The sequence below is a fragment of the Danio rerio genome, chromosome 1, assembly GCF_052040795.2.
Source record: "Danio rerio strain M-AB ecotype USA chromosome 1, GRCz13ab, whole genome shotgun sequence".
Lineage (NCBI taxonomy): Eukaryota > Metazoa > Chordata > Actinopteri > Cypriniformes > Danionidae > Danio > Danio rerio.
The window spans coordinates 36,706,619-36,719,398 of record NC_141021.1 but is presented as its reverse complement, the minus strand read 5'-3'; the positions used below and the strand labels follow the sequence as shown (position 1 = coordinate 36,719,398).

Below are 12,780 nucleotides of genomic sequence, written 5' to 3'. Positions count from 1 at the left end.
GGAAATTAACTTTTAACCTTCTACATGTAAGTTCCTCTGCATGAGCCCAGGTGATTTATGCATAATTTTAAATAATTCACTGAATTAATTGAATAATTAATTAGGGTCAGTTGTGACCTAATGCTTAGGTAGTTCCACTTGTATACAAAATGTTGCATTTTCGATAATCAGCTGGACTCTGGAAGCAATAGATACTCCATGTGTAAGTGTGCATGTGTGTTCTCTTAGTTCTCACTTGTATGTGTGTGTGTGTGTGTGTGTGTGTGTGTGTGTGTGTGTGTGTGTGTGTGTGTGTGTGTGTGTGTGTGGGCAGGTGTGTGTGTGGGTGGGTGTGTGGGTGTGTGCGTTTGCACCTGAATGGGTCAAAAACAGGACCAATTTCGACTATAAGTAAGCATACTTGACAATACAATACTTACTTCACCTAACTTTTCCCAAAATACATGAAAGTGGCTGTTTAATTGGGAGTAAAGAATAGAGTAAATGTTTCAGTAACCTTAACAGTGTGTATCTGTGGTGAATAACTGTCTAGTTATGTTTAAAATTAATTAATATTAAAGTCTCCATAGACATTAACAGTGTTGGGTAAGTTACTTTTAAAAAGTAACAGATTACAAATTACTGACTACTACATGAAAATTGTAATTGGATTACATTACTAATTACTTTACGTAAAAAGTAATCAGATTACTAATTGCTTTACTTTGAAGTTACTTTTAAAACATATAAAATATACCATTAAAAAAATACAAAATAAGCTGTAGCTCTTTCAGGTAAACATTACAATGGGTCGACCACAGCAGCTTGACATATTCAAAAGACTTAAAGAGTTCTTTACCAAAGTCCAAAACTTACAATTCTCTCATCATTCACTTGTTCCAAACTTGTTTGCCTTTTTTAACACAAAAGAAGACAGGAAGAAAACTGGATACCTGTAATCATTTACATCCATAATATGCAAAAGCACTGCAGTGTTTAAGTGTTCTGTGTTTGTCTGAGGTAAATAGTCTACTGAAATGTGTATACAGTATTCCATACAAAGCATGACGTTGATCGCAGTTTTTGTTGTGTGAAATAAAGAACATGCGCATACAGAAGCGCAAAATGTGAACGGCCTCATAAGCAGCTAAACTTCTCTTCACATACAGAAAATTTAGTCACTCAGGATCCTGCACAAAAAATAAATTAAGCCTGCTTAGGCTGAGTTGAACCTATGTGTTTGTGGGTGCTCGTGTCCTCTTTGGTGATAAGGTTTGTCATAGAATGCTTTCTATTTAAGTGCTTGAACAAGTTGCTGGTCCCGGTTAAAAGCAGTCAAATGTTCATAGACTGCGTTTCACAGCAATATTTAGTTTTTTTTACGCTCAATGGAATGAAAATAATGTCTGTATTTCCACTTGAAGAAGCAACCACTCTCGTCAGCAGCTATTTCAGCTAGCGTTCTCCAGCAATTTAAAAGTGCATGCTTATTAACTGACATTACAGAGGAAAATGTTTATTTAAAAGAATTTTTTTTTCTTTTCAAAACTATATTTTTAACGTAAGTAATGCAATTACATTGACTTTAGTAGTTGAAATCAAATTACACAAATTTAAAATGTAATTCGTTGCATTAAAAAAAATGTAAAAATGTACTTAGAATTCAGTGGATTACAGTGGAACGTGTTTCAACCAACTCTGGACGTCAACATGAATTTTACAAACTATCAATGTTACGTTGTGCTAGTAATGTGTATTTAAAAGTTTGAAACCTAAAAAAAATGCTATTTGTTTGACAACACTGATAAATTGTGATTCATAGCACATCTTTTTCTGGCTCAGTCCCAGCCATAGGGGGAATAGGGTTGGGCGATGTCGTCCAATTTGGCATCGTAGAATGTCCAATGTAAAACACTGAGATAGATGATGGCATCATTGTCAAAAATGGCAGGAAATTAATTATTTACAAATGATTAATTAATTCAGAACTAACTAATTGTTTGTAGCCTACCGTTTCAACTACCTGACCCGCACTGTCTTGGTTTAACCAATAACCATATCATAAATAAATTAAGATAAGTTGCACAAAAATTACCACCTGTCAATTGCTTTTTCTGAAGATCTTAGGCATGAATAGGCAGAGTGATCTGTGTCATTGTAATGGCATCGACAAACATCATGATGTTTATCGTTAATCGGCGATGGATGATGGCATCATCTATCGACCCAGCCCTAAGCGGGCTATATGATCACATGTAATCTTAACCATCAAAAAGGGTCAAATTTAATTTAGGTTAATGTTTACATGTAGGGGTACATGCTGTACAAACTCTTCCAGACACAGATGTTATCAGTGATACCCATTTAGTATTATATCCAGTCAGTATCTATTTTTCAAGGGGATGAAATCTATGTAAACTTTAATACATGAGGCCCCAGGACAGGTATTTATAGTCAGCTTTAGAAAAAGGGCAATGATCGAGCATTCTCCACGCCGTTCTCTTTCATGGAATTGATTTAATAATAGCAGCTCTTCTATTAGAAGCTCTTCTGGGCTGTGAGATCACACTTGGTTGCTTCATTCAAATTGCTTCTAGCCTTTTGACTGGTTTTAATGTCTTGGAAATTCTCTCGATGGTGTTCACAGGAATGAAAGGAGGTGAAATTGAATTATTAAGACCTGTGTTAATAATTACCCTTTAAGAAACTCTCTGCATACATTCTGGATCACTAGTGTCGTCTCAGTGACCTGCTTTAAATGCATTTCATTATAACTAACTTGTTATTTTTTTCCATGTCAGTTTGTGTGGGTTGGATTGACCTGGGATAAATATTCTTAGAATGAACAATTCATTCAAAGGAGCTTTACATCAATTCATTTTCTTAGCTGTGGTATCCTATGCACTGTACATACTGCAAATTAGGTGTAAGATCCAATGGGAAACATTACTTACCCCATTTATTGGGTAGGTCTTCCAGCTTAGCTCTCCCAGTACAGCAGTTGTGTCCAAAAGAACCACTAAAGAGAAAAAAAAGATGACAAATAGTGTCACAAATAAGGACATGAGCACCATACTCAACACCTAGAAACATCTGAATTAAAAAAAATCTTAATGTTTTAACATCCTTAAACCTTGACGATTACACTGTCTCTCTATCTCTAGGCCTGTAACCAGGGGGGTTTGGCTGGTTCGAAAGATTCAACCCTCACAGACAATGGTCCAGAATTTGTCCCATACATGAGCTCATTTGTCTTATTTTGACTATGTCATCATAAATTGTGAAAATAACCTGTCGAAAAAGGCTTTAAGACCAAGCAGAATCCTCTGTTGGATTTTGCTTCAGTGTGACTTCAGCTAATCAGTTTTGGCCATTGCAAACAATTATTTTCATGAGTCTAGCATCCAGCTGTGAAAGAAAACATACTATCTGTGGCAGGTGAAATCATATTTTGCTGCTTAACTACTTTATTGTTGTTAAATAGCGCAAACATTTTAGAACTAAATGCTGGCCCTTTTTCTTATAATAGAAAATGACCAATAAAAAGGTGTGAAGCACCAGAAATGGCCCATATTAGGAGACAGTCCTCACAGCAGCCCCCCAGCTTGATGACTTAGTTGATCAGGTCCGCTTCGTAGTTGACGATCACCTACACATCCCCTTACCCTAAACCCAACTGTCACAGTAGCATGGGCGCTACCTTAGAAGGTGGTACAAGGTCCAGAACATAGATGACGATCGCCTACACCTCTCCCTACTCTAAACCCAACTTTCACAGTAGCATGGGCATTACCTTGGTGGATGGTCCAAGGTTCGCCTAGTTAGTTGATGATCGCCTACATCATCCAGATGCGGGCTGCAGCAAGGATATATTGCAGATTAAATGTAATTTTAATACTAATTAGGCTATTGTTGTCATCTATAAATTTTCAAATATACTATTTTAGAAGAGAGGCTAGAAAAATATTAATTATTATCATTTTTTGACTATTCAAATGGTTAAATCCAACAAAAAGGAAAGTTATGCTGGCTAGTTTGCTCAATAAATAACAATAGACTACAGTTTTTATTCATAAAATAGTTCTTAAAATAACACTAAAATGCAATATTTAAACCTCATATTTAAATAAAAAATAATGCAAGAAAAGTCCACTTTTTGAAAAAAAAAAAAAAAGAACTACCTCTTTTACCATGCTGGCTATGGGCCTGATCTTGATGAAAATTTATGCTAGAGGTAACTCTGACCATGTATAAACTTGTTCCTGAAGAGCTAGATTTCAACAGAGTTCAGCTCCATAGTTAAAAACACTTGAACCAACTGCCAAAGCCTTACTGTGTGTGTTGGCACGTTAGGAGCTAAACAGTAGGACCTAAACCTGTTTCCCCCAGAGCAGGACTGAACACCTCTGTTTTAGAGTTTAGTTCCTACCCTACACAAGCAAACCTGAACCAGCTAATGAAGGTCTAGCACAAGTTGAAGCTCTGCAGGGCAATGGACGTCCAGGATGGAGTTTGGCTTTTATCAACATTCACTAGAGGGCGCTGGTCAGACAAGTGGAATGTATAATAGGTGAATGGGTGAACGAAGAAGAGATTCAGTTGTGGTAGAGGGAAGCATGATATTCGTCCCAATTCGCAAACTCATGCACTATTCTATGCCATTTTGTAGTATAAATAGTGTAAGTAGTGTGTTCATACTGAAAACTCTAAAAATAATAAGTGCACTTTAACCCGAATGATGCACTCATTCAGCCGGTAAAATGAAGTGTGGAATGATGAACACTTGCACTCAACGACTACAGGTTTGCTTACGTAGCGGAAGGGGTGGAGCTATTGGGGGCACATGTTGGATTGTCACTTTATTTTGGATTGTCAAAGCAAAATTCTCCTACAAGAGTGATTATAGCGCCTTCTGATGGTGAATGCGGTTATACTCACGGCAGGTATTATTTGATAATTATTTTAATTCTTCTTTGGCAACCGTCAAACGTCATTAGGGAAACGGTTTGAATTTCTGCTTAGTAAAAAACATTAGAGTGCCATTTGGGACAACACTACATACATATACTATTCTGTTGAGTGTGTAAGTGCATAAGTACACAGTGCATGAGTGCATAGTGTATGGTGTGCCATTTGGGACGCAGCTATGGTTTCTTGGAGCTACTTCAAACTGTTTGTATTGTGAACTCCCAGTTGGGAAACCTTGCGTTTTAGGCTCTTTTTAAGCTTTTTTTCCCCAAGCATATATATTTTATTTCTTAGATGGAAAATATGTTGAATTAAAGAATAATGTACTCAAAATAAAGTTAAGAAACCCCCAACATCTTTGAAACTTCTCTCAAAACACAAAAAAATAAATAAATAAACATATAAAAAAAAAAATGTCTTAGCTGTTGGATAATCGTCTTTTCCTTAAGTTAAGCATTAAAAAAAAAAAAAAATATATATATATATATATATATATATATATATATATATATATATATATATATATATATATATATATATATATATATATATATATTGTAATGATAGTATCCAAAACGTCAAATCTTATTAAGACAGCATACCAATACATTTTCCAAACATTCAGTTATCTGGACAATAAAGAAAGTCCTTAGGCTGAGCTTAAAACGCAAGGTTTCCCAACTAGAACTTCACAATACAAACAGTTTGAAGAGGCTCCAAGAAACCATGGCTGCGTCCGTAAAAAGCCTACTACTCAGTAGGTACTGCATTTGAATCTAAACGTACTACTCGGCCGTTAGAAAAGTACGTTCTATACAGTATAATTGTGAAAAGTATGAATGAAGTTCGGACGTATTACATCTGCCATTTTGTCATAATCACGTGACCTACCTGCGTCAGTTGCGTCGCCACACTTCCATTCATGTATTATCTCGCGGGGCATTATGGGATAGCGCAGCGTGCATGGGATGGGCACTCCAGAATCTTGCCGGAAGTAGTAAGTCATCCGGGTACTTCTCGCAGACTGATTTTTCGAATTCTATGAATTCGGACATACTACTTGGCTCGCATACTGATTTTAGCGTACTATATAGTATGAAAGTATGTGGTTTCGAACGCAGCTCATGCTTCCCTCTACCACAAAGGTGTCAAACTCAGTTCCAAAAGGGCCACAGCTCTGCACAGTTTAGTTCCAACCCTAATTAAACACACCTGATCAAACTAATTGAGTCCTTCAGGCTTGTTTGAAACCTACAGGTAAGTGTGTTGGAGCAGGGTTGGAACTAAACTGTGCAGGGCTTCGGCCCTCCAGGGATTGAGTTTGACACGCCTGCTTTACCACAACTGAATCTCTTCTTCGTTTACCCACTCACCTATTATACATTCCAGGTGTCTGACCAGCGCCCTCTACTGCCCGGTAGTTCCATTAGAAAAGCATTTTTTTTTAAAACAACAAAAGAAGTGAAAGACATTTAATTTCTTTATATATATATATATATATATATATATATATATATATATATATATATATATATATATATATATATATATATATATATATATATTAGAGCTACACAATTAATCGTAAAAAGATCGCAATCTTGATTCGACCCCCTAGACAATCTTAATCCAGCATTTGCTTGAGTAAAGACAACATTAGGGTTTTCAGTGTAGTACTTTCCAGCATTCTTCAAAACTTCTTCCATTTGTGTTCAACAGAAGAATAAAACACAGTAACACTTTCTATGAAGCCCAAGCTCATAATGAATTATAATTTTGCTTATAATTATTTATAAACAAGCATATTCTGTAAATGTGTGTATAAGGAAATAACACAATCTATGCTGTATAATAATGAGTTATAGCTACATGATGGATCAAGCAGAGGGTGATTAAATATTGAGATAATACTAATTTGTGTGTGAACTCTCCCATTAATAATGAGCTATAAACACTCAATTCAGTGCTTTACATGAGTGACAATGGTGAATCAAATTCCAATAAAATGGAGGTCACTGCTGCATTACAAAAAAATACTTGACAGTATGTTTGAATCTGAACAGTTGCTACTGACATATTTAATCACCATTTTTCCAAAAATCAAGCTGCGTTGCCACTGTCATACCAGTGGCCTGGCGGTGAAACTTAAACAGCTTGTTGCTTTTGCTTTAAAATTTCATGCGATTATCTTTTTTATTAATGCGATTATTATCACACATGGTATGTTTTTCACCTGCTTTCTTTTGCTTACAGTTGTTTTGGGCTAAAAATTGTTGTTGTTGTTGTTGTTGTTGTTGTTGTTATTATTATTATTATTATTATTATTATTATTATTATTATTATTGTTGTAATTTATTTATTTATTTTATTTATTTATTTATTTATTTTTTGAGCATGTGGCTAGAGAAAAAAAAAAATTGTAAATCCTTAATGTTGAGCCCTGAAAAGACATAAAAACAATAAAAACTAATTGCAATTACACTATGAAGCCACAACCCATTTGCTCATGCTCATTGAGCAAGGTAATACACAACATAAAAAAAGTGAAAAGAATAAGGAAGCATGTGTAAATTACACAAAATTTAAATCAAGTCAGTTTCTCATCATGCCAAAGTGAAATTTTATACATATAAAATATATTCTCCCAACAACAAAATTGTGGCTAGTGAAAATGGCAAGTGGCTAGTAATGTTAGAAAACTGCCACAGGGATTGGTGATTAAAAAGGTTTAACGTTAATCCCTGATTGTAAATTTAATCATTTACAATAAAAACAGTATTTAATAATCTGTGTTATCAACACACTTCAGAGAATGCCATTCATCATTATCTTAAAAAGCAAAATAAATAAATAAATAACTAAATAAATAAATAAATAAATAAATAAATAAATAAATAAATAAATAAATAAATAAATAAAAAATAAATAAAATAAAAAATAAAATAAATAAATAAATAAACAAAAACTGAAACTTATTCCGTTGTTGTTTCAATGCTTCCCTTTACTTGCAATTGCAGGAATAAGCTATAAGCTATAATCTTTATTAGAGCTCCAAAGTCCAAAGGCGAACAGGTTCTGGAAAACAAACAGTACATTTTCTATGTTAAGTCAAAACTCATTTTTGATTGTAATATGCATTACTAAGCACTTTATTTGGGAATTTAAGAAGGCAATTTTCTCAGTATTTGGATTTTTTAAACCCTCAGATTTTAAATAGTTGTATCTAAATTGCCATATAATAAAAAAGTATACATTAATGAAAAGATTTATTCAGCTTTCAGGTGATGCATAAATCTTAATTTATACCATGGTATGAAAAAAAACACCATAATAGTCTATTGTGAACACATGGGAAATTACTTGATACTCAGGTAAATCTCCTGATTCAGGTAAATCTCCTAATTCCTGTAAACTCTGACTGTTGGCCCTGATAAAACCCTGACAAGAAAAAAAAATAAAAGAAAAAAACATTACACATAAACACATATAGCAGTGGAAACACAACTATTTTTTTTTAAGTCAGAGGTTGATTGTTGATTGTTGATTGTTCCTGCTCCGCTGTGGTAAATTGTTGCTCTCGAATCTAGTCATATTTTGCATATCCTACACTGGGAAATACCTCTGGAAATATTTTCATAGAGAAGAGATATGATTTGCCATACATGTTCTTCAGTTTGTTGACCTTGATAAATGATTTCATGCTCTTAGATGAGCCTGACATCTATTATTTACCTTCTGCTGACACATCTTTGCTTTTGAATTATGTGATTTTATATGTCAGATCGGGAATAGTTGAATGTTTGCACCAATGCCCAGCATCTACAAATTTAGTTCAGTGAGACAGAAAAGTTTCATAAGAAAGTTGTTCTTATGAAACTTACATGCAAGTTGATCCCATAATTCAAACATCCTTGATTAAACTTTCCCGTGAGACAGCCAACTGGAAAACAAAACAGCTGTCTGATCAGATCCCATTTACTTAGGTAGAGTGTAAAAAAAAATAATCTGCCTTGTTTTGATGTAGTTTATTTGTGGTGATAATTTCTATCATCACATGGTTCAGTTTGGGACTCATCTGTTTAGGTGCTAGCGCTTCACAATGTATCATACAGTGTGTCCGTGAACGTTCAGGAAAACGCACTTGACTAATGCTTTGCTGCCATTCTCATTTACCAGCCATTGCCTGAGCTCCTTCTGTGCACATCCACACACATTCCTCTCATTACTGATCAGCCTCAAAGAAGTTTTAGTGCGTTTAAACAATTCATCTGCAGTGGCTCTTTTAGCTGCAAGTTTGCAGAAAAGCAGAAAAATCCTCAATCAAATCACTGGCAATGATGAATGGGCCGTGAAATAGCCTTTACTTTGTAGGTGTTCTGTCATCAGTAGTTAAACCTTATGAAGTATTAATTTCTCAGTGATTTTGTGCGTCTTTTTAGACTGAACTATAGGCAATTTTGTAGGAGGTGGCTTGTGTATTTGGTTTAGATTATTATTATTATTACTATTATTATTATTATTATTATTATTATTATCTAGATTAAAATGGCTCATTTGAAAATAATACTAGGTTGTTGAGAACAGGTTTCTGAAGAACAGGGGCTCATCTCCTCGTTTCCAAAATGCATCACAAACTGCTTGAGAAACTGTTCTACTATAAAAATAAAAAATAAATTGTTCAATAAATTGTTCAATATAAGATGTAGTTGTGTTTACAAACTGTTTATTCATACATTAATTTTGAAGTTTAGGCTCAAAACAGCGTTTTTTGATTACCTTAAGTCAGAACTGAACTAAACAGAAATGGAATTAGTATAGAGTAATCCATTCTCTCATTGGTATCAAGGGGAGGTTCTACACCTTTTTTCAGCATTTTTTTTTCAGAATTTTAATTAAATAAATAAAGAATTTTGATAAGAAAAACTGTAAATTGAGTTTTTTTTTCTTCGTTTTTTTAAACAGTGCACTATTGTGCAAAAAAAAAAAAAAATAAATAAAAAAATATATATATATATATATATATATATATATATATATATATATATATATATATATATATATATATATATATATATATATATAAAATACCAGCCCTAAAATATATTTAAACAATACTATAATTCAGAAGTTACAAACAATAAAATAGTCACAGAAATATTGGGATAACTGTATTTAATATTTATAATGTTTATGGTAAAGATAAAAATCAAAGCAGCTTATCGGTTTAAATGAAGGTTTTAGCAATTACACTGTTAGGTGGCGAAAACTAACCATCATAAATGTATGTCACTGAATAATTCTCCAGTAATGATTGTTGTTTATTTTAAAGGGCTAACTAACAATCTTGTAACAATATAAAAAAGTTAACAGGTATTTAGCATGTATATGTGTCTTGTTAATTTCTAAGCTGAGGTATTTGGGTTAAATTTTCATTTTGGCTGAGTTCTAATTTGCACTTTTATGCTGTTATGTTGAAATAATTGACCTTAAAGGGTGAATATATATATATATATATATATATATATATATATATATATATATATATATATATATATATATATATATATATATATATATATACAATAATATGAGTGTTGTTTAAAACAATTTTGTATCACAAGTTATAGAATTGGCAATACAATATAAATCTATACACAACCTCACTGAAACTATAGTTACATACTAAAAAAGCTTTTAGTCAATGTTGCAAAATGACTTATATCAAACCACAAAGTCAAAATAAACTCCCTTTTTAACATTACACAGAATAAAATCACAACATATTCAGAACCACATGAGTATACAGTATGTCAGTATTTTCAGCAAAACTAATAAGCAGCTTTAAAAATCCCAAATCCCAATCAAGCTGATGATGCCGCCTTGCCTTAATGCAATTAAACAGTTACACAAAAAGAGCAGACTTACAAGATTAAAGTGCCAACAATCAAGCAATACAGCTCTTAATGGATCCCCTGTGTTTGACATCATTAACAGAAGCAGAGGATACTTCGACAAAAGCCACAGCAGAGGAATAAACAAATTAAACTATCCGCCGCCAATCATAAATGTACGCACCGCATTGAGCCTGCATGCTAATAAGATTTCCGCTAGTCACATCCACTGCCCCCAGCAGGTGATTCAACTGGTACTCAAATAAAAATAAATAAATAAATAAAATCATTCGTACACCCACATATGCCAGTTGGATACAATGAATGCACAATTTCCTTTGTCTCTGCACCAGGACTTAATTACAACGTCTATCAATAAAACAGATGTAATAAACTCATGTCTTGGTATGTGTCGTTCGCTCTACTTGGCCTCAGTTCTGTATTTAAATGTAGAAAAGTAGTCTTTATTTCTGGTTGAATAAACTTCAGCAGTGAGCATGGGTGTTGAATTTTGGCCTGTGTCGAGTGGTCATTATTCTCACTCAGCACAGCGGTCTGTGTGTAAGAAGACAGCTTCTGAATATGTGTTGTAATACTGAGCTAATAATCAGCTTATCCGTCTATGTGTTGTCAAAGAGTTAACGCAATGATCCTCGATGAGTGCCTGTCTGTGGAGATTCTGCAGACAGGCTGAGCACTACTGTTCGCCCTGATCAAATTTGCTTGACAACGCCTGATAATTCTGCCTGGAAGTGATGGATCTGGGGCTACTAACACACCCAAACAGAAAAAAAAAATGTGAATTAGAGGGTTAGGCACTTTGGCCACTCGTAGTAAATTGCATTACACCTCAGTCTAGACCCAGTGTCTCTGTCTCCAGTCAAATTATCGCCAAATTTCCGCACTCACTTTTCTGCCTGACATTGAAGGGAGATTAAACATGTCTGCAAGCATACTGGGATGGAGTGATCAATTTGCAATACTTTATTAAGAGATATTTACTAGATAAGGTCTAAAGCCAGTCTATGATACAAAGTGAATTGGTCTCCGTGCTGGAAAATAATTATAAAAAAAAACAAGAAAAAACAAGAGTCTTTCTCAAAGCCAATTATTTGACCTATAAAAGGCAACTACCTGTGATGCATTGGATGTCTTCATTTATTTGTTTTCCTTTGGCTTAGTCCCTTTGTTTATTAGGAATCACAACAGTGAAATTAACCGCCAACTTATCCAGCATATGTTTTGCACAGCAAGTGCCCTTCCAGCACTGGGAAACACCCATACACTCTTGCATTCACACACATACAGTACACCCAATTTAGATTATTCAATTCGCCTATAGTGCATGTCTTTGTACTGGGTGAAACCGAAGCTCCCGAAGAAAATCCCGCATGAACAAGGGGAGAACATGCAAACTCCACACAGAAATGCCTACGGACTCAGCCGGGGCTCGAAGCAGCAATCTTCTTGCTGTGAGGCAACAGTGCTAACCACTGAGCCACTGTGCGCATTAATGGAATATTTAATTCATAATGTAACTCCAACCTTATACATATAATGTATACAGTGCTGTATTAATGACAGGATTCTTTTATTAAACAATATAAAAATGTGTGTGTGCATGTGTGTGCACATTCTCAAAAACAGTCCAAAAGATAAAATCAAAGACAATAAATGACAATAAAATAATTTTATTTGCATGGACTTACAGATAATTAAAGTAATCAGTGTTTATGACATGATTTATGATAGTATTGTCTGCACACAGTAGCCAAACATATGATGCTATTCAATAAAATTTAAATTCAGTTTTAAAGGTGTGTGAAATATGGGGGAAATAACTTATTGTTTATACAAAATAACTTCAGATATCATTTAGTAAAAGGTATTTTGAAACCTAAAGTTACCTCTGAGCCAAAAAAATGAACATTTGATTTCGTAA

General features: G+C 34.0%; 1 protein-coding gene across 4 annotated transcripts in view; it reads right to left on the bottom strand.

Annotated features, from left to right (window-relative positions):
* The window catches only part of epha6 (eph receptor A6), a 237,470-nt gene that overhangs the window by 199,262 nt on the left and 25,428 nt on the right, over positions 1–12,780 (bottom strand). For all 4 annotated transcript variants that reach the window (XR_015476684.1, XM_087237326.1, XM_087237327.1 and 1 more), the window contains exon 2: positions 2,934–2,998. Coding sequence is in view for 3 of the 4 variants with exons in the window: in XM_087237326.1 (XP_087093452.1) it covers positions 2,934–2,998 (65 nt within the window). In the remaining variant the exon portion in view is untranslated. The remainder of the gene's footprint in view (positions 1–2,933; positions 2,999–12,780) is intronic.